The sequence below is a fragment of the Ornithorhynchus anatinus genome, chromosome 3, assembly GCF_004115215.2.
Source record: "Ornithorhynchus anatinus isolate Pmale09 chromosome 3, mOrnAna1.pri.v4, whole genome shotgun sequence".
Classification (NCBI taxonomy): domain Eukaryota; kingdom Metazoa; phylum Chordata; class Mammalia; order Monotremata; family Ornithorhynchidae; genus Ornithorhynchus; species Ornithorhynchus anatinus.
Genome location: NC_041730.1, coordinates 131,541,127 through 131,563,870, shown reverse-complemented (window position 1 = coordinate 131,563,870; position 22,744 = coordinate 131,541,127). Strand labels below are relative to the sequence as shown.

The 22,744-nt window shown below is 48.9% G+C and overlaps 1 protein-coding gene across 1 annotated transcript; it reads left to right on the top strand.

The window, feature by feature from the left end:
* Positions 1–9,905: 9,905 nt before the first annotated feature.
* LOC100090281 (scavenger receptor cysteine-rich domain-containing protein SCART1-like) lies at positions 9,906–21,349 on the top strand. The gene is made up of 9 exons (XM_029060582.2): positions 9,906–10,209; positions 11,255–11,572; positions 12,060–12,365; positions 15,567–15,893; positions 16,235–16,549; positions 17,829–18,146; positions 19,062–19,130; positions 19,474–19,788; positions 21,258–21,349. The coding sequence occupies exons 1-9, from the start codon at positions 9,915–9,917 to the stop codon at positions 21,347–21,349; spliced, it is 2,355 nt and encodes a 784-aa protein (XP_028916415.2). The 5' UTR covers positions 9,906–9,914.
* Positions 21,350–22,744: the final 1,395 nt, after the last annotated feature.

Genomic DNA, 22,744 nt, shown 5'->3' with positions numbered 1-22,744 from the left:
TATCTATAATTCTGTTTATATTGATGCCTGTTTACTTGTTTTGATGTCTGTCTCGCCTCTTCTAGACAGTAAGCCCGGTGTGGGCAGGAATTGTCTCTATTGCTGAATTGTACTTTCCAAGCACATAGTACAATGCTCTGCACACAGTAAGTGCTCAATAAATATGATTGAATGAATGAATGAATGAACATCCTAAGGCTATGTATAATCAATCAATCCTTCAGTCGATGGCAGAGCACTCTAGTAAGTAGTTGGGAAAGTACGATGCAATAGTATTTGAAGAAATAACCCCTTCCCACAATGATCGTACAGTCCCATGGTATATTAAAACCCGGTTACTAATCCTTGGAATTCAATAACATATTCTAGTAGGATTTAGGTGAAGGCAATGTGACCTAGTGGTAAGAGGGTGGAACTGGGAGTCAAGAGACTTGGGTTCTAGTCTTGGCCCTGCTACCTGCCTGCAGGGTGACTTTAGGCCTGGCATTTAGCTGTGCTAGGCCTCAGTTTCCTCATATGTGCAATGGGAATACAATATTTGCTCTCCCTCTCACACAGACCATGGGTCCCATAGGGGACAGGAACTGTGTCTGTTTTGATTGTCTTGTATCAACTGCAGTGCTTAGCACAGTACTTGCTACATAGTAAGATCTTAAACAATAGCAGAGTAACAGTAATGATAAGAGTAACAATAATTATTATGTAATGACATGGTGATCATTATTGATAATCATTAATAACAATATCATTTGTCATCCATGAAAAATCTACCTCACTGTTTAGCACTGTACTTGTCACTTAGCTCTTAATGAATACTGTAATAATGATAACAAGAGTAGCAATAGTAAGTAAATAATGTCACTTTGATTCTTCTTCATTCAATCGTGCTTATTGAGCGCTTACTGTGTGCAAAACACTGTTCTAAGTGCTTAGTATAATGATGAGGATAATTAATGATAATTATCAATGACAATAATATTGCTAATTGTCATCCCTAATAAAACACCTCTGGGGTGACATCTCCTGAGTCACTAGTGAGCATATTGTCTGTAGATCTCAAAGGAGCAGCATGGTCTAGTGGATAGAGCATGGGCCCAGGAATCAGAAGGATGTGGATTCACATCCTGGCTCTGATATGTCTTCCGTGTGGCCCTGGGCAAGTCATTTCATTTTTCTGTGCCTCGGTTACCTCATCTGTAAAATGGAGATAAAGATGTGGGACATGAACTATGACCAATCTAATTAGCTTGTATCTACTCTAGGGCTTAGCATAATACATGGCATATAGTAAGCACTTCACAAAGACCATTGAAAAAATGTGAAATTCACAAGTTTTGGTGCCACCTGGTTGCCTCCATCTAGTACGCACGCTCTTGATTTCTGCAGTCGGAAGGAGCCATTCAGCTCTTCTCTCTCTTCACACACACACACACACACACACACACACACAAAACACCACACACACACACATATGGTGATAGCTGAGGCTGAAATTACCATTGGATGCTTGGTTTTTAGAATGTTTCAGATAAAACCTCTGATAATTTCATAAAAGGTAATCATCATTCCTATTGGTTCCTTGCCCTAGGTTTTCACCAGCTGCAGGGTCTATATATGTTTGCCCCCGATGCCTTTGTCACTTCCTGCTTGCGCTGAAGAAGGCCCTGATTAGGGGAGAGGGGCTGAGGAGGTGAGGGCAAGAGACGACGGAGCCACAAGACGGGACCCAGGATGTCAGCTCTCCTCACGCTGGGTCTCGGGCCTCTCCTTCTAGCCTCCTGGGCCGGCCTTGTGGGTGAGTGTCTTTGCTTCACTGGCGCCAGGCCGCCGGGCTCAGCTGGAGGAGGTTTCGAGCCTGAGGGACTGAAGCGGGGGGGATGCCAAGTAATACTGGGTTTCCCGGAGATCCAGTAGACCAGGGAAATTCAGCTACTTTCCTCCAGGTTTTGCCAAGGATTCCACATGCGGTTCCACGATTCACCCACCCAGATCCTTGGAGAGAAACAGTTTGGGATTTGGGGAGGTGGAGATGGTTGGATGGGAGGCTCGGTGACAGATGGTAGGCGGAAGCTTAGTAAGATTAAATAGAAAAATACAAGCGTCTTTAGAGGATTTTCTCCACAGACATATCACCCCAAGGAAAATCCCTCCAGGACAATTTTCACTTCCCAGAGAAGCTCTGGAGAGTCACTCAGCAGTAACTCAATGAATATCATTGATGGATTGAGTGAGTAGTGATGACAATTATTGAGCACTGCTGAATGTGACAGACGGTACTTTAACATCTTAGCACTTGGGAAAGTACAACAATAATAATTAATCATCAAAATGCTAATTAAGTGCTTTCTATGGACCAAGTAGCGTACTAAGCAGATTTTAAAAAATCAGGTTGGACACCGTCCCTGTCTGATGTGGGGCTCATGCTCTAAGTAGGAAGGAAGCAAAAGGAGCAAGAAGTATGTTTCCTGCTCACGGGGAGCTGACAGTCATAGAAAATATTATTCATGTTGGGAGTGGCTGAAAGAGTACGTGCATAGATGGGGACTGGAGAGGCTGTGCCGGGAAGAAATAGCAGAATAAATCAGAATAAATGAATGGAGAATTGATTATATTATAAATTCATACATGTTATTTGGTACAAGGTAAGCGTGTACCAAGTACCATCATTATCTATCTATGATATATCTATGATATAATGTGTTGTTATTGGGGCTTTTCTACCCCGAAGCCTGGCTGTAAGAGCCTGTGGTGTCAGTGTAGGACCACCTGGACCTGGGTCCTCAAGCCCTCCAGATTTCTTATTCTTCTACAGCAGGTTTGGGGAGTCCTACTAACTGAACCCCAAATTTCTGATCTCCTCTTGCTGCTACTAATCTAAGGTGGAAGGTGTCCCCCCAAAAGTGTAGAGAACATGGCGGGCTAGCCTACCACCCCTGTCCTGGGGCTGGCTGCAGGAAGCCCTTGGACAAAGCTCGCCAGCTCACGGCTCCCCACGTCACATGTCTCCCTGTCACCCTGAGCTTCTACCCCAGCCGCAACCGTAGGTTGACACCACGATCTGGAATCTCTGCAATATTTTATTTAGTCTTAACAAGGCAACAACTTAAACAAATCCAGATTAAGCCATCTTTCCCTAGATCAAACTTTGTTCGCCCCGGGGCCCTCTCTACTTCCATTTCGGGGTCCTGGGACTCATGTCCTGGGACTCATGAACCTCTCTCCCATTGGAGTCAAAGCCACTGGGCCCTGAACCTCCAGGCATCCTCTTTGATTCCTCCCTGAGGCTGGTGCCATTCAGGAGCCACAGCATGAGTTTTTCCTGTGTTCTGCTCTTCCAGAAGCACTGCTCACTTCCCCTCACCTCAAGGTGGCCAAAGGTCTCCTTCTTTCCAACCTGCCCCTCTACTTCCTCCCTAATCCTTCTTTTTGATTGGTTCGGCTCACCCTTCAGGAGGGCACCAAGGACTGACTCTCCTGGCTTCCTCCTCCCACTCTTGAGTGTGGGGGCCAATGGAATTGGTTGTCATTCCTCATTGCAGTCCTTATTTCACTCTGACCCCCAGATCATATTCTAAAAATACTGTTCAGTCCATTTCTCCTTGCTTCTCGAAAACTACTTGAGGTTGCTTATCCACCTACGAATCAAATGGCTTACTGTCTGTTCATTGTGGGCGGGGATTGTCCCTCTTTATTGTTGTATTGTACTTTCCCAACTGCTTAGTGCAGTGTTCTGGTTAGTAAGCACTCAATAAATAAGATTGAATGAATGAAAGCATTTAATCAGCTGTCCCCTTCCTGCTTTATTCATTCAATCTAACAATCAAATTTGTTGAGCACTTACTGGGTGCAGAGCACTGTACTAAGTGCTTGGTGGAGTAGAACACAGTAATATAGCAGACACAGTCCCTTCCCAGAATGATCTTACAGCCTAGAGGGGTTAACAGATATTAATATAAATTCATAAATTTCAAATATATATTCAAGTGTTATGGGGCTGGAGGTGGTGGTGAGTAAATGGAGCAAGTCAGGACAACACAGATGAGAGTGGGAAAAGAGGAAATGAGGGATTAGTCAGGGAAGGTCTCTTGGAGGAGACCATTTTTATTATTATTATATGTACATTAGTGCTGTGAGGCTGGGATGGGGATGCATAAAGGGAGCAAGAAACAGAAGGAAGTGGGAAAAGAGAAAAGGAGAGCTTAAGGAAGGCCTCTTGGAGGAGAGGTGCCTTCAACAAGGCTAAGAAGATGGGGATAGTAGTTTGCTGGATATGAAGATGGAGGGCATTCCAGGCCAGAGGCAGGATGTGGGTAAGAGGTCGGAGGTGAGATAGATGAGCTCAAGGTATAGTGAGATATTTGGCATTAGAAGAGCAAAGTGTGCATGATGGGTTGTAGTAAGAGAGTAGAGAGGTAGGTAGGAAAGGGCAAGGTGACTGAGTGCTTTAAAGCTCCCGGTGAGGAGTTTTTTTTGATGCAGAGGTGGACGGGCAGCTAATGGAGATTCTTGAGGAGTGGGGAAACATGGCCCGAACGTTTTAGTAATATAAATAATAATAATGTTGGTATTTGTTAAGCGCTTACTATGTGTCAAACACTGTTCCAAGCACTGGGGTAGACAAAAGGTCATCAGGTTGTCCCGCATGGGGCTCGCAGTCTTAGTCCCCATTTTACAGATGAGGTAACTGAGGCCCAGAGAAGTTAAGTGACTTGCCCAAAGTCAACAGCTGACTAGTGGAGAAGCTGGGATTAGAACCCACGAGCTCTGATTCCCAAGCCCGTGCTCTTTCCACTGAGCCACGCTGCTTCCCGTATCTGTAATTTAACTTATTTATATTAATGTCAGTCCCCCCTCTGGACTGTAAGCTTGATGTGGGCAGGGAGTGTGTCTCATATTATAATCTGGTACTCTCTCAAGTGCTTAGTAAAGTGCTCTGCACACAGCAAGGACTCAATGTGTATGTTTGACTGATTGACTTGCAGAAGGTCACACAGCTGGCAAGTGCCAAAGTCAGGTTTGGAACCCAGGTTTCCTGACTCCCAGTCTTGTGCCCTTTGTATTTGGCAAGCAGGGTTGCACTATGGAAAGAGGCTGGGCCTAGGAGTCGAGGACCTGGATTCTAATCCATTAGAGAGGCAATTTAGCTTAGTGGAAAGAGCCTGGGTTTAGGAGTCAGAGGTTGTGGATTCTAATCCCAGCTTCGCCACTTGTCAGCTGTTGTCACTTCACTTCTCTGTGCCTCAGTTACCTCATCTGTCAAGTGGGGATTACAACTGTGAGCCCCACATAGGACAACCTGATTATCTGGTATCTACCCCAGCCCTTGGAACAGTGCTTGGCATATAGTAAGTGCTTAACAAATACCATCATCATCATCATCATCGGCCGCTTACCTGCTTTGTTACCTTATCTCACCTTGGCTTCACGGACTCTGTCCTCTCCTGGTTCTCCTCTCACCTCTCTGGCAGGTCATTCTCTGTCTCCTTCGCTGGAGCCTCCTCCCCCTTCCATCCTTTAACTGTTGGAGTTCCTCAAGGGTCAGTTCTTGGCCCTCTTCTGTTCTCCATTTACACTCACTCCCTCGGTGAACTCATTCGCTCTCACGGCTTTGACTACCATCTCTACGCAGATGACAGGCAGATCTACATCTCCGCCCCTGTCCTCTCCCCCTCCCTTCAGGCTCGCATCTCCTCCTGCCTCCGGGACGTCTCCACCTGGATGTCGGCCCGCCACCTAAAACTCAACATGAGCAAGACTGAGCTCCTCATCTTCCCTCCCAAACCCGGTCCTCTCCCAGACTTCTCTATCACCGTCGATGGCACGACCATCCTTCCCGTCTCTCGGGCCCGCGATTTCGGTGTCGTCCTTGACTCGTCTCTCTCGTTCACCCCACGCATCCTATCCGTTACCGAGACCTGCCGGTTTCACCTCTATGATATCGCCAAGATCCGCCCTTTCCTCTCCACCCAAACGGCTATCTTACTGTTACGGGCTCTCATTATATCCTGGCTAGACTACTGTGTCAGCCTTCTCTCTGACCTCCCTTCCTCCTCTCTCGCCCCGCTCCAGTCTATTCTTCACTCCGCCGCCCGGCTCATCTTCCTGCAGAAACGATCTGGGCATGTCACTCCCCTTCTTAAACAACTCCAGTGGTTGCCTATCGACCTCCGCTCCAAACAAAAACTCCTCACTCTAGGCCTCAAGGCTCTCCATCACCTTGCCCCTTCCTACCTCTCCTCCCTTCTCTCTTTCTACCGCCCACCCCGCACGCTCCGCTCCTCTGCCTCCCACCTCCTCGCCGTCTCTCAGTCTCGCCCATCCCGCCGTCGACCCCTGGGTCACGTCCTCCCGTGGTCCCGGAACGCCCTCCCTCCTCACCTCCGCCAAACTGATTCTCTTTTCCTCTTCAAAACCCTACTTAAAACTCACCTCCTCCAAGAGGCGTTCCCAGACTGAGCTCCTCTTCTCCCTCTACTCCCTCTGCCATCCCCCCTTTACCTCTCCGCAGCTAAACCCTCATTTTCCCCTTTTCCCTCTGCTCCTCCACCTCTCCCTTCCCATCCCCACAGCACTGTACTCCTCCACTCAACTGTATATATTTCCGTTACCCTATTTATTTTGTTAATGAATTGTACATCGCCTTGATTCTATTTAGTTGCCATTGTTTTTACGAGATGTTCTTCCCCTCGACTCTGTTTATTGCCATCGTTCTTGTCTGTCCGTCTCTCCCAATTAGACTGTAAGCCCGTCAAGCGGCAGGGACCGTCTCTATCTGTTGCCGACTTGTTCATCCCAAGCGCTTAGTACAGAGCTCTGCACATAGTAAGCGCTCAATAAATACTATTGAATGAATGAAGGTACGTCACATCACTTCTCTGCTCCTCACTTTCCTTTTCTAGGAAGAAAATCCTACTCTCTCTACTTTGACTGTGAAACTCATGTGGGACAGGGACCTTGTCCAACCTGAAGATCTTGTATTTACCCCGGTGCTTGGTACAGTGCTTGGCACATAGTAAGGGCTAAACAAGTCACATAGCATAATGATTATTAGGACATGCTGCTTCTCCAGAGTAGAAGGCTGCTTATGCTGATCACCCAGGAGGAAAAGGCTATGAGAGGGTGAACCAGTCCTCTCTCTTCTCAACCCCATTGCCTAAGTAGTCCCCCTTTACTGCCATCTTGCCTGGTCATCAGTAGGGCCCCACCCTGACTTTTGAGGAGCAGGAGATTTTGGAATCTGGAAATCACAAGACTCTTTAAGGTGGAGGTTTGGGAGATGAGAGAGCAGTTTTGGGTGGCCCTGTAGCTTGCCTGCTCCAGTGGCTGGTCTCAACCCCCCAAACGGAGGCTAAGAAATTCAATTATTCAATCCCCTGGGATGGTTTAGGTCTGGCCTGTGGATTCTCCATGAGGAAAAAGGAAAATTTAGGGGCCCTCTTTGTCACAGGTCTCTGGCTTACTCATACCAACAGAACTTTCCTGGATCAGGTAGCCTTCATGACCCTTAAAGAGTCAAACTGAAGCAGGTACCCAACCACCAAGATTATTGTAGAAAGTTTTAGTTTTCTACCAACATGCAAGGGAGTGAAACAGGCACACTGTCACTCACATGCACACCACCAAGGGTTCAGTGACAACCTACTGGTCAAGGGGGCCAGTTCTGTTGATTCCGTGGTGAAAGGTCAGGAGGAGTTTCTGGCTACACAAACCACTGACTCTGCAAGCGTCCTCCACAAGCTGCTTCCCCCAAATCTGCTTCCTTCAAGCTGCGTCCTCCTAACATCGCTACTTCCTGATGCAGCTTCCTTCACTGCTTCCTCCACTGCTTCCTTCCTCGTGTTTGAAAGTGACCACCTTTAATCTGTCTTAGGTATCGCAGCTGCGGCTCTACATGGCAGTCATTGATTGGTCCAAGCCCGTTGCCAGGTTGAGCAGGGAGAGAAGGCCACATCTCCCTCCGTGCTCTGACCCCTCGGGCCACCAACAAACCGCCCTTAAGTAGAACACCCCAGTTCTTTTGCAAGTTTCTCCGTCTTCGTTGTTGTCCTCAGGATCACAAAGAGTCAATAGTAAAGCAGCTTGTTGTGGACTCACCACACCCTTGAAGTCCTTTTAGCCCATCATTCCTTGAAAACGTGACTGACCTTTGTCATGCCTCTGTTTCTCTGAAGGATGTGCTGAGGAAGAGGTGAAGCTGTTTTCTACTACAAGTCCCTGTGTAGGAATCGTTTTGGTTAAGCACCAGGATCAGTGGGGGTCGGTGTGCAGTCATTCCTGGAATATGGAAGAAGCATCCGTGGTCTGTAAACAGCTGAACTGTGGAACTGCCTTTGGAGCACCAAAAGTTTTTCCAAAGAATCAATATCCACCTGAATTGTCAACACTCCCCGGGTTGCATGGAGTTTCATGTAGAGGGAATGAATCTTCTCTCCAGAACTGCAATCTAGGGGAGTGGAGTTGGAAGGACTGCTCTGACGACTGGTTCAATTCTATTGTTTGTTCAAGTAAGAAAGTGCCTGTCTCAGATCTCACGGGCAAATATTCCACCACCCCATTCAACTTCCTTGAGGGCAGAGATCATGTCTACCAATCAGATTGTGTTGTAGTCTCCCAACTACATGCTACAGCCCTCTCTGCACACAGTAAGCACTCAATAAATATCGCTCATTGCTTGACCGATGGATTGCCTCAAGTGGCTGCTTATAATAAGTGGGCCAAGTAAGGGCAATCTTCATAGTAAACGAATTGTGGAAAGTAGCTAGGAAAAAAAGAGAACGAGGGGTATGGAAATGCAGTTTATGGCATGGAAACATGGAAACAGTGATTGGCATTAGAACTGGTTTTATTTAATGAAATAACCTGGAGGGGGTAGTGCTCAGTGAAATCTCTGAATCTCCAGGTGATGCAACTGTATCATCATTATCATCATCATCATTAATTCGACTAAGTAGGGACTCAATCATTCCAACATCAGATTTATTAAGTGCCTACTCAGTCAATCAATTAATGATATTCACTGAGGGCTTCTTGGGTGCTATGTGCTGTACTAAGCACTTGGGAGAGTACAGTAGAGTTAATAGACATGATCTTTGCTCACAAGGATTTTATAATCTAGTGGGAAAGACAGTGCATAAAGCAAATTAGAGGAGAGGAAGCAACAGAGTTCAAGAATATGTATGTAAGGACTGTACAGGTCAGGGTGGGGTGAGTATCAAAATAGTGAAGGGGTATGGTCCCACGTGCATAGGTGATCCAAAAGGGCGAGAGAAGAGGGTGGAGAGATGAGAGGTTGATCAAGCAAAGTTTCCTGGAGAAGATGTGATTTGAATAGGGTTTTGAAGCTGGGGAGAGCAGTGGCCTGTCAGATAGCTACCGAGATCCATTATTCTATGCAGAATGCTTTCTGAGCACTTTGGAGAGTACTATAAAAGCTTGAAGGCATGGGAACGAGCAATCTCATCAATCTACTGATGTGTGCAGAGCATTGTACCAAGCACTTGGGAGAGTACAACACAACAGAGTTGGTAGATAGGTTACCTGGCTTTAGTGAACTTATAGTTTAGAAAGGACAGGATGGTGTAAATTGAAAAAATATCACTACAAGCCACTTATTGCTGGTGCCTGAACAAAAATGTCAATCTGTGTGAAATGGACAGAGCAAATTATTTCCTCGGGGAGTCTCTGTGCATTCTAAACCCACAAATGGTCTCATTAGGAGGATTTTCCTCTCCAGAGTCCAGGGTGTTATACAAGGTAGCATGGAGCTCACTGAATTTGAATTTGAGTTTCTCTCTGAAAATGGAGAATTACTCATGAAGGTTATGATAGACTTCCTTTGAAAATCAAATGATTAGGTTGAATGTTCTCCCTGAATCTCAGGTCTGTGTTTTACAGAGGGTCACTATTCAGCAGTAATGCTGGCAAAGGGAAACAGCCCCTGTGCTGGGTTTCCTGGACAACTCGTTCCATCAAAAGACTTGGAAATGACATGTGACTTTCGGGGCAAAGAGGCCACCGTTCTTTGCAGAGAGTTGGGATGTGGTTCAGCTCTTCAACCTTCCACTGACCTTCATTTGAAAGAAGACATGAGAAACATATCCAGGGCTGTGACCTGTCAGGGCACTGAGTCAACTGTCCTAAATTGCTTCTTTCAAGAAAAACTTTTAGATCTCTGTAATCCAGACTTGGATCCTCAAGTGATCTGTTCAGGTGAGTGTGACTTTCAACTGGAAGTGAAAATCATCCACGCAGTAAGGGGGAAATCAAACAGTGAATCTAGAATGGGAATTCTCTGCTTGGAAGTTCCTATCCTGGGGCATGTCTTTCAGTTCATGGAGAGGCATGCTCAACTCTTTTTATGTTACAACCCACTGAACATTCCCACCTGTCAATCACATCATCTTTTTCATTCATTCATGTTTCTTTGTCATCCTCCTCTCCCCAAACCTCTTTCCCACTCACTCCACCCTCCCCATGCCAACTTTATTCAAGTAATTGTATTTATCGGCCACTTTCTGTTTTTTTCTTTTCTGTTTTTTGTTAAGCATTAAGCATGTGTCAATCACTATGTACTAAGTCTCTGTCCCTCATGGGGCTCACAATCAAAGCTGAAGGAAGGAGGATTTAATTCCCATTTTAAAGATGAGATAAGTGAGGCACAGGAAAGTGAAGTGATTTGCCCAAGGTCACATAGACAAACGGAGGAGATGGAATTTTAAGCCCAGCTCCTGTGAAGGAGTCTGTCCCCTTTGCCCTAGGCCACAGTGCTTCTGTGCATACAACACTGTACTAGATGCTTGGGAGAGTCTAAATGAATTAGCCGAGAAAATCTCTGCCTTCAAGGAACTTCCAGGCCATTGGGATTTTCTGACTGAAGCAGCCTGGCTTTTCTTATCTAGTCAGGAAGCAGGTGAAAGGGGCAGAGTGAGGCCCTTGGAGTCCCTGGCTGGAGAGTGGGCCTTTGTGTTGGCATTAACATTGATATTACTAGCCTGATTATGAGCTAATACCTTCCCAGTGGAAGATGAGATTGGGAATCCCGAGTCTTCTTAAGAGCAAAGATATTTCTCGGGCTGGATGAGGAGGACCGGGAATTGCTCTGTGTGTGTAGGTAACGCTATTGAGGATCTGCTTGCTTCATCAGGGCCAAGCTGGCAGGGAGGCCTGGTGTGAACGCAGAGGGCCGGGGGTGACTCTGCGTGGGTTGTGAGGGCTGAGGAGGTTGCGGCAGTTGTGTGTCTGCTTGTTTTGGCAGGTCACCGGGAGGTGCGCCTGGTGGGCGGTGAGCACCCGTGCACGGGGCGCCTGGAGGTGCGGCGGGGCCTGGAGTGGGGCACGGTCTGCCAGTCGGACCTGGACCTGGCCACGGCCCACGTGGTCTGCCGGGAGCTGCGCTGTGGAGCTGCCCTGTCCATGCCTGAGGGTGCTCGCTTCAGTCGGGGGACGGGCCCACTGTGGACCCAGGAGACCTTCCGCTGTCAAGGGAACGAGTCTCTCCTGTTCCACTGCCCCCGTGGGCCCGCACGGACGGAGCCCTGCTCCCACAGGCAGGAGGCCGCCATCCGCTGCTCAGGTGAGTCTCCCAGACCCAGTAACTGGGGGAAGTCTGGCCGTCCAGGTCTCTTCTCCAGAGGAGCGTGATTCTTCAAGATGATTTCTTTGCCTCTGATGTTTTGGGTTTCCTTTATCCCTGCTCCACTGGGAATATGCCACTGGCTTTTCCCAACAAAAGGCTCCATCATCTCCACGATGAGCTTACATCTCTAGACATTAAGCTCGTGTGGGCAGGGAATGGGTCGACCCAGCTCTGTTATACTGTGCTCTCCCAAGTGTTCGTTCCTTCAATTCAATTCAATTCCTTCATTCAATTGTATTTATCTATCACTTACTGTGTGCAGAGCACTGTAGTAAGCACTTGAGAAAGTACAGTGAGGCAATAAACAGACACATTCCCTGCCCCCAGTGAACTTACAATCCACTGCATTTAGTACAGTGTTTTGCACATCGTAGGCACTCAGTAAATACTGATGGATCAATGTGATTGATTGTCCCCCGCGCAGAATACAGGCTGGTGAACGGCAGCAGCTGCTGCGAGGGGCGAGTGGAGCTGCAAGTAGGGGAGTCTTGGGGCCCCCTTTGCGCCGCCCACTGGGACCTGGCGGACGCCCACGTCCTCTGCCGCCAGCTGGGCTGTGGGCCGGCACTGGCGACCGCGGGCGGAGCGTCCTTTGGGGTGGGAGATGGCCCCGCCTGGACCGATGCTTTTCACTGCGCGGGGACAGAGCCCCATCTGTGGAACTGCCCACGGAGCGCCTTGGGAGCCGCCGCCTGCCAACCCAACCACGTGGCCACCGCCGTCTGTTCCGGTGAGTGCCGGCCTGGGATGGGAGCTGTGGATGGGGGGTGGACCGGGCACTCTGTCCAGCTGTAGGGTCATGGCCCAAGCAGCCATCTCTGGATGCAGAATGGTGAAAACTATAGTAACCCTTTCAAACTCATCCTGATTCACCTGAAAAGCTGATTTCAGAAACATTTGCTCTGAATTGACTTCAGAGCACACAAATGAATCTATGGATAATCAGGTCTGGCTTCAGGCAGTTGCCCCATCCCCAACATTCCCCATGGTGTTATTCTGTGCACACATAGGATACAGTGATGTCACGTCCAACATTTTGCAGAAAGGTGTTTCTTTTGTCCCCTGTCCTCCCCCTGCCACCCCCTCAACCCAGTACGCTGAACAGTTTGACACCTAGACTGCCACCAATTCCCTGCTAATGGGCCCTTCCCTCCCAATGCCATCTTTGTGAAGGGCAGTGGAACCGCCATCTGGGCAGAAACTGACCAGGGCCTGGCATGGAAAAAGACTGGGTTGCAGCCACCTCTGGGAAATCTCATGTGGCCTCCATCCTTGGGAAATCTCATGGGGCCACCATCACTGGGAGGTCATCCACGGCCACCATCTTTGGAAGTTTCACTGCCACCACTTCTATCAGAAAAGCAGCGTGGCCAAGTGGAAAGAGCAAGGACCTGGGAGTCAGAGGACCCGGGTTCTAATTCCAGCTCCACCACATTCCTGCTGTGTGACTTCAGATAAATCACTTAACTTCTCTGTGTCTCAGTTACACATCTCTAAAGCGGGGATTCAGTACCTGTTTTCCCTCCTATTTAAGCTCACCGTGGGACCTGGTGATCTTGAATCTCCCCCAGCACTGCTTGACATACAGTAAGTGAATAACAAATGATTTTATTCATTATTAACACTGTCATTTTTAATGGCACGTCTTAAGTAGTTACAATGTGCCAGACATTATACTCAGTGCTGGGGTAGATACAAGCCACAGTCAGTCCTATAGGGGGTTTCCAGTCTTAATCCCCTTTTATCAAATGAGGGAACTGAGGCCCAGAGAAATAAATTGACTTGATTAAGCTTACGCAGCAAGGAAAGTGGTGGAGCTGGGATTAGAACCTGACATGAGCCCCGACAGAGATCCTTTCAGACAAGTTCTATCCTCCTCATCGCCATTTTATGTCATGAGTCCCAACTGAGATCTTTGGCCTGCCTGGCCTCCCCGAGGCTGCTAAAGATTCACCTCATCCAGATTCCTGCTCCCCTGGGCTGAGATCCCTGGATATATCTCCCCCAGATTCCTTGTCCCCTAAGATGACATCCATAGATTCACCTCACCCGCTGGACGGCCCTAACTAACCTTGAGTTCCTATTGGGTCAGGCATTCGCTGACAAGTTCAAAGTGAAACCAAACCACCACTGCATACAGTGGAAAGTTTTATTCTATGCACAGTCTACTTAAAAGGGGTAAATATGCACACCCACTCACACACACCAATGACGACAAAAAACAGCTATTCATCAGACTGTTTTCCCCAGGTTCATGTGGTACTAATCTCAGATGGTTCCCGGCAGCTGCAGCGAGCATCTCAGTCCTCTCATGAGCCCTCGACTTGTACCTATCAGGACCTTCCTGTACCGGGTGGGCTCCGTGACACGTAAAGAGTCAAACCAAACCACTGAAGTTACTGTGGAAATTTTAATTAGTTATTTATCAAAGTGCAAGGGGAATGACAGTGTACACTCTCACTCACACCCACTCCAAAAAGAGTCCACTACCAGTCTTCTGCTCAAGGGATCCCGTTCTGTTGATCCCATGGTGGAAGTTTGGGAGACGTTCCTGGCCACACGGACCACTGATGATGCAAGCCTCCTCCATATGCCGTTTCTCCCTGAATGCTGCTTCCCCCCGAATGCTGATTCCTTTGAATGCTGCTTCCTGCGAGTGCTGCTTCCTCCCTTGAGCTTCAAAGCGACTGCCTTTAATCTGTCTTTGTCGTCACAGCTGTGGCTCTGCGTGGCAGTCATTGATTGATCCAGGCCCGTTACTAGGTAGACCAGGGAGGGAAGGCCACGTCTCTTTCCATGCCCTGACACCATGGGCCGACAACGACTTGTCCATTCATTCATTCAATAGTATTTATTGAGCGCTTACTATGTGCAGAGCACTGTACTAAGAGCTTGGAATGAACAAGTCGGCAACAGATAGAGACAGTCCCTGCCATTTGACGGGCTTAAGTAGAGCATGCCAGTTCTGTAGCAAGTTTCTTCTCTTTTGCTGTTTGCAGGATCACAAACAGTCACTAGCAAAGCAATTTGTTGCAGGTTCACCATAGATGCATTTCTTAGGTGGTTTTTGCCCCCAACATGCCATAGGTGTCTTGGCTTAGGTGGTTTCACCGTGCCCCAGGGGCCAGCTCTTTCCCCTTTTTATCAAGTCATAGCAGCTATTTCTGGGGGAGTTCATTCATTCGTTCATTCAATCCTATTTATTGAGCACTTACTGTGTGTAGTGTGGCATCGCGGGGCCTGATTCGCTGCTCCAATTGCCTGTCTTCTTAAGTCTGTTTCTGGGTAAAGCCAGGGAGGCAGCTACCCTGCCCCCCTGCGCTTACTCTGAAGCTATCTTTCCATCCAGCAGCCTTTCTCCTGATCAGTATGGCAATTCAATTCCTCCTCAAAATAATCTGCAAGACAATTTCATTTCTCCTCAAATTCCTCAGCAATTCAAGTCCTGTTTTCCCTCAAATTCCTCCTTTGGCCTTGTTGCTTCCTGGGCCAAAGAGCAGTCAATTATGAAATGGCTTTTGCGATACAAGATGGATTCACTCTTGCTCACCACAGAACCCAGGTCCTTCTGACTTCCAGATCCGTGCTGTATCCATGAGGCCATGCTGCTTCTTAAGCAGAGATGCATTGGCATATATGTATACGTTACACGGTGCCCTGAGGAGATGGCTTAACTTGTTTTACAGATGATGCCGTCTGGGAGTTTCCTGCCCTATGGAAATAGGACTGTTCTCTCATTCTTTCCCAGCCTGAAAAGTAGAGTGAGAGCTCACCACTCCACGATTCACGGTGGTCTCCCATCAGTATCTTACCCTCCTTCAGTGAGGGGTTCTTACTTTGCCATTGGTCTCTTCTGAGTGCTGCCCTTCTCGGAGGGATCCTGGCAGTCCCTCCCTACACATGTCCACGTTTTCCCTCTCCCCGAGCCCAGGTGAGTCGGCGGAGGCGCTGCGGCTGCAGGGCGGGCAGAGCCGGTGTGACGGCCGCGTGGAGATCTCCCTGCGGGGCTCCTGGAGCAGGATCGTGGCCGAGGCCTGGGGCCTGGCCGAGGCCGGGGTGGTGTGCCGCCAGCTGCGCTGCGGAGAGGCCCGGAGAGCCTACAGCCTCGATCCGACAGCCCGCGGCCCAGAGGCCACCCCCGTGGGGCTCAGCGCCGTCAGCTGTGCCGGGAATGAGACCCGCCTGACCCAGTGCCGCTTCTCCATCGCCCCACCGTCTCCCGCGGGGACGGCCTGGGATGTGGGCGTCGTCTGCTCCGGTGATCTCCTACCCCAGCTTCCCGCCCCCCAGGCCTGTCCTGTCGTACGCGGCCCCCGGGTCTTTCCCTACTCCTATCAGTTGTCCCTCCCCTGGCTCCACACCTTTCATTGGTCCCGCCCCTATTCCAACTCCTGACGATGGTCCTACTTGGGCCACTGCCCCACAACCAGGCATGTCCCTTATCTCTAGCTGCACCCCAGCCATGGTCTAACCACAAGTCTTAATCCTGGCCCCAGTTCCACACCGTGCTCAGACCTTGCCTTCTGCCCCACACTCTCCTCGCTCCCCGCCCAGCTCCCGAGGCCGGGGACGAGGAGCAACGTCAGTCTGTGTCCACAGAGAGCGAAGGCCTGCGTCTGGCAGATGGTCCTGGGCGCTGCGCCGGGCGGGTGGAGGTGCTCCACAACGGAAGCTGGGGGACGGTCTGCGACGACTCCTGGGACCTGGCGGACGCCCACGTGGTCTGCCGACAACTGAGCTGCGGCGTGGCCCTCTGGGCCCCCACCTCCTCTGGGCCTGGGCCCGGGACGGGGCCCATCTGGCTGGACGAGCTGGGCTGTGCAGGGAACGAGTCTCGCCTCTGGCAGTGCCCCTCTGCGGGCTGGGGCCGGCACGACTGCCGCCACAAGGAGGATGTCGGCGTTCTCTGCTCGGGCAAGTTCTGTGGCCCTTGGGTCTCGTCTCCACGTGGTGAGAGAAGAGGGGTGGTGGGCGCCAATGGGACATTCATCCATCTCCACAATATATGTCAATCAAACACAAGCAATCAGTGGTGCTTATTGAGCACTTTACTAAGTCCAGAGTACTGTATTAAGCGCATGGGAGAGAAGAAGACAGAATCATAATAATAATAATGATGTTGATAGTTGTTAAGTGCTCACTATGTGCTGAGTACTGTTCTAAGCACTGGGGTAGATACAAGGTAATCAGGTTGTCCCATGTTAGGCTCACAGTCTCAATCCCCATATTACACATGAGGTAGCTGAAGCACCAAGAAGTTAAGTGACTCACCCAAAGTCACACAGCTGAAAGGTGGTGGAGGTGGGATTAGAACCCATGACTCTGACTCTTAAGACAGTGCTCTTTCCACTGAGCCTCGCACATACTCCCTCCCCATAACGAGCTTACATTCTAGAGGGGACGTAGACAGTAATATATATAAATGAGTACTTTGTAATCTATAATTTAAATATGGTATACAAATGCTATGGGGTTGGTGGAGAGTCGGGTCTGGTTGGGGGTGGATATCAAATGTCCAAACATCACAAATACAAGAAAATAGACCACATTGAAGGGAGACTGAGCTAGGGAAGAGAGGGCTTAATTAGGGAAGGCCTCTCGGTGGGCTTCTGGATCACTGTCTATGGGAAATGGAGAACAGATACTATGCCCCATTTTAAAGTTGAGGAAACTAAGACCCAGAGAAGTTAAGTGGCGTTCTCAAAATCACACAGCAGACACAGAGGAGCAGCAGTGCCTAGTGGCAAGAGCATGGCCTTCAGAGTCAGAGGTTGTGGGTTCTAGTCTAAGTTCCACCACTTGTCTGCTGTGTAACCTTAGACAAGTCACTGAACTTCTCTGTGCCTCAGTTACCTCATCTGTAAAATGGGGATTGAGACTGTGAGCCCCACATGGGACAATTTGATTACTTTGTATTTACCCCAGTGCTTAGAACGGTGCTTGGCACATAGTAAGTGCTTAACATATGCTATAATAATAATTATTAGTAGTAGTTGTATTACATGATAGAGGTGGGACTAGAACCCAGATGAAGAAGCAGCGTGGCTCAGTGGAAAGAGCCTGGGCTTCGGAGTCAGAGGTCATGGGTTCGACTCCCGGCTCTGCCACTTGTCAGCTCTGTGACTGTGGGCAAGTCACTTCGGGTTTCGGCCCCTGAGCCAAAGCGGATTCTCAGCGGTCCCTCTCTCCCCAGAGTTCACGGACGTGCAGCTCTCTGGCAGCTCCTGGGCCTGTACTGGGAGGCTGGAGGTTTTCTACAATGGGACGTGGGGAAGCGTGTGCCAATACTCCCTGCCGGCTGTCGCCCTCACCGTGATATGCAAACAGCTGCAATGTGGATCCCGGGGGGAGATTTTGAATAGGTCGGAAACAGATGCGGAATCCAGACTGAGCTGGTTGAATGACATCAGATGCCGGGAGCAGCACCACACCTCTCTGTGGCAGTGCCCCTCCGCACCTTGGCATCCACACTCGTGTCTCAGTACGGAAGAAGCCTGGATCCATTGCAGAGGTGACGGCCTTGTCGATCTATAGCCTCTGGCCTAGGAGTCCCGTGGCCTGTTTCAGGCAACAAAGTCTCTTGATTTGCAATGTACCACGAGAGTGAAAGACCCTTGTGGGCAGAGTTAGTAGTAGCCAATTCAATGCCACTCTCAATTACAGGGCTCTGTCACTTTGAAACGACTCTATAAACTCTGGCTTCCTCAGTTAATAATAATAATGTTGGTATTTGTTAAGCGCTTACTATGTGCCGAGCACTGTTCTAAGCGCTGGGGTAGACATAGGGGAATCAGGCATTATAACCTTTAGTGCCGGAGCCTCTGCATGGCAGAAACAACTCCGGCTTACCCACATCGCTAAGAAGTATTTTGACACCTTGAATAAAGCGATTAAAGGCCTTTTCAATTTAGGATGAGGAAACGAAACCTGTATATCATACAAAATGAATAAATACGATTAAATACGATACAATAAATACGAATGAATATGTAATGGAAGATCTCTAATGTGCTAATGCAGGATGCTTCATTGCTCAGTGGGATGTGAAGGCTAGGTATAAATATCTCAAACAAGTAATGATAGCTACTAACATTATTTTTTACACATTTACATTGTTATTTGACCAGACAGCAATATTTTCAGTATTTTTCATTGGTGATTTTAATGTCTTTTAGTCAATCTTTGTATCCTGGGAACATACCAGCACACTTTGGGATTTTTAGCTTAATGCCTAATTTCTCACTGGGGTTTAATGGTATCCTGCTAAAATGTTTCAAAAAGTGTTAGCCCTGAATTATATGTTATCGCTGTTATGCTCACCATATTTCTCAGGTCGGGAGCAGGGGTGGTTAAGGACATTCTGATAATGTAACATGGTAGCCAGCATCATTGGCTACATTGTTTCTCCCCCCTTTTATCTCCACAGAAGAGACAGATGAAAAAAATGAGAGCCCAGAAGAGACCCTTAAATGCTCAGTCTCCAATAACTGCACAGGTATCTGGCTCGTCTCTCCTCTCTTCTCACTTCAGGCTTCTTTTCTCTCTCTCTCTCTTTCTTTCTTTTCCTTCCTCCCTTTCACACCCACTTCACTTCCTTCGCCCTCCTCTTTTCCATTTCCCTCTCTGCTCTTCCCTTCCTCGCTCTCCCTTTTTGCTCCCTCTTCCTCTCCCTCTTTCTGCATCTCCTTCTCCATTTTCTTCTTGCCCAATCCTCCCTCCCTCGCTGTCGGTCTCTCTATGTCTATCTCCCCCACTATTTCTTTTCCTTGTCCTGTCCCTCTCTGCCCCTTATTTGTTCTTGGTGGTCCAGGTGAGACCAACAGGGCTTTCATTTCCAGCACGGGAGAAGGTGCGCCTGCGGGGCGGCGAGGACGACTGCTCGGGACGCGTGGAGGTGTGGCACGACGGGTCCTGGGGCACGGTGTGCGACGACGCCTGGGACCTGGCAGACGCCCACGTCGTGTGCCGACAGCTGGGCTGCGGAGTGGCCCTGGCGGCCCCGGGATTGGCGGCCTTCAGTCCGGGGAAGGGCACCGTCTGGCTGGATGAGGTCCGGTGCCAGGGCGGCGAGGCCTCTCTCTGGGACTGTCCGGCCGCCCCCTGGGGCCGCACCGACTGTGGCCACAAGGAAGATGCCGCAGTCAACTGTTCCGGTCAGTGCTGGGAGGACGGAGGGAGGGAGGAAGCTTTGTCCTGCTGGGAGGGAGTGGGATTGAACTGAAATGATGACTAGGTCCTGGTCTCTAGAGAGAGGCTAACGCTTTTGTCTGACACCACGGCAGAGAGCAGCCAGTTGATCATTTGAGGTTGGTACCACTGTCCCATTAGCACCGAATTCCTGGTCGTCCATGCCCTCTCCCCTCCCCCCTGGACCGATGTGACTTGGGCTTCTTTACGGTGATCATCACTTTAGCTCCAGAGACTATATCTCTGGAACCATTCCAGAAAACCCTTCAATTTGGTCTTTCCTCCTGCCTTCAAGACATCTCTGATAGTATGTCCTGGCAACACCTTAAACAACATGTCTGAAACACAACTCTTCATTTTCCCTCCCAAATCCTGTCTGCCCTGTGTCTTTCATTCATTCATTCATTCAATCATATTTATTGAGTGCTTACTGTGTGCAGAGCACTGTGCTAAGTGCTTTCCCTTCACTCTGGCTAGTGCTACCAACCTCCCTGTCTCACAAGCCCATAACCTTTGCATTATCCTTGAGTCGTCTCTCTCGTTCAATCCACTTGTTCAATCATTTCCCCAATCATATAGGTTCTATTTTGAAAATATCACAAAATTGGCCATTTTTCTCCAACCACACTGCTACTTTGCAGATCCAAAGCAGTTCTCATATCCTGCTTTGATTACTGCATCAGCCTCCTAGCCGATGACCCTGCCTCCTGTCTCTGCCCCTTCCAGCCCTTACTTCACTCTGCTGCCCGGATTATTTTCTTAAAGGCCATTCAATCCTTTACCTCCCTCCTCTTCAAGAAATCCAGTGGCTGCCCATTCACCTCCACATCAAAAGAAAAGTCCTTACCATCAGCTTTAAAGAACTCAGTCAGCCTGCCCCCTCCTACCTGACCTGGCTGATTTCCTATTACAAGCCAGCCCACAACATCCTTCCACTATTCTGGAACTCCTATCCCCTTCATATCTGACAGACCACTGCTCTCCCCACTTTCAAAACCTTATTAATAGCACATCTCCACCAGGCTGCCTTCCCCAACTAAGCCTTTATGTTCTCTACTTCTCCTTTCTGCATCACCCTTGCACTTGTATCATCTATAGCCCTTGAGCACTTGCTGTCCCCCAAACCTTAGCGCCCTCAGCCATTATGACATATCTGTAAGTCATTTTGAAGCGTGTTTGCCTCTCTAGACTGTAAATCTCGTGGGCAGGGAAAGTGTCTCCCAACTCTGTAGTGTTTAATACAGTGCTCTGCTGACACTAAACATTCCTTCAGTGCTAGTGATTGATTGATTAATTGGAGGTGACACAAGCAACCCACCCAGACACAACCACACCCGCAAGTATTTTAAGTGGCAGGGAGAATCAAGGAAAGGTTGGAGCAACTAATCTACCAATCCCCCTCCCCGATTCTCATTCTCCTCATTTCTCTTCCTAGGTGAGAGACAGGTGACTACCTCACCACCAGAAACAGGTAACCTGCTCCGATGTGGTTTGATATTAATCCTGCTGGCTTTTGCCCTGCTCTGAAAACAAGGAAAACCTCTCCCTAAACCAGGAGCTACAGCAGGCAACCCAGTGAGGACAGAGCTTCATTTGGACTGGATGTTTGAGATTCAATCTGGCCCAACCTAACAGTTCCCAGGCCCGATCACTGGCCAGGGGCTGAAATAGTAATAATAATGACAATAATAACTGTAGTATTTGTTGAGTACTTACTATGTGCCAGGCATTCTACTAATCGCTGGGGTGGGTACAGGTAAATCAGTTTGGACACAGTCCCTGTCCCATGTGGGGTTCACACTCCCAATCCCCATTTTGCAGATGAGGTAAATGAGGCACAGAGAAGTGAAGTGACTTGCCCAAGGTCACACAGAAAACAAGTGCTGGAGCTGGTATTAAAACGCATGACTTTCTGACTCCAGGGCCTGTGCTGTATCGACAGGGTGTTGCGAGCCGTGCCCAGCTATCGATGGTCAGTTACAGATTTCTGTGCGGAGGCAGGAAATAAACACCGGACAGCACCAGGCAGAGTGTCATGGCCCCGGCTGAGTTCTTCAAAGTCCTAACCAGTCCATGGGCCCTGGGAGTGCAGGACCAGGGAAAGGGCCAAGCCAGAGAAGCAGCATGACCGAGTGGATAAAGCACGGGCCTGGGAAACAGAGGACCTGGGTTCTCATCCCGGCTCTGCTGCTTGCCTGCTGTGTGATCTTTGTCAAGTCACTCACTTCTCTTGGCCTCCATTTCCTCCTCTGTAAACTGGGGATTTAGTACCTGTTCTCCCTCACCCTTAAATTGGGAGCCACATGTGGGATGGTGGCTGTGTCAGACCCAGTTATGCCAGGGCTTAGTACAATATGTAGCACATAGTAAGTGCTTAACAAATGCCATGATTATTATTACTATCATTATTATTGTCGTTATTCTTGTAAAAATCTCAGGCAGAGTGTTGTGGGCAGATCTTGGAAGAGTCTCTCTAGCTGGTTTGCGTTCTTATGGGAAAGACTAGAATTAAGCTGGCATTCTTCCAGTCTGGGTGATGGTGCCCTAATTCAACGTGGGCAATAGATGTTTGCCTGGAGGGTTTCTCGGGGTTTGGATTGGAATTTCCAAGGAAGCAGTGTGGCCTAGTGGATCGAGCATGGGCCTGGGAGTCAGAGGAACTGGTTTCTAATCACGGCCCCACCACTTTTCTGCATAACCCTGGTCAAGTCACTTTACTTCTTTCTGCTCATTTCCCTCATTTGAAAAATCCTACTGCCTCCTATTTAGACCTTGAGTCCCATGTGGTACAGGGACTGTGTCTTATCGGATTAACATAGAGGTACCGCAGTGCTTCCCCCCTCAGGATTGCATCTGGAGAATTTCCAGTACTCTACCAGTTTTAGCTAAGGAAAAAGTAGAGGCCTGTCCGTTCCATTCCTA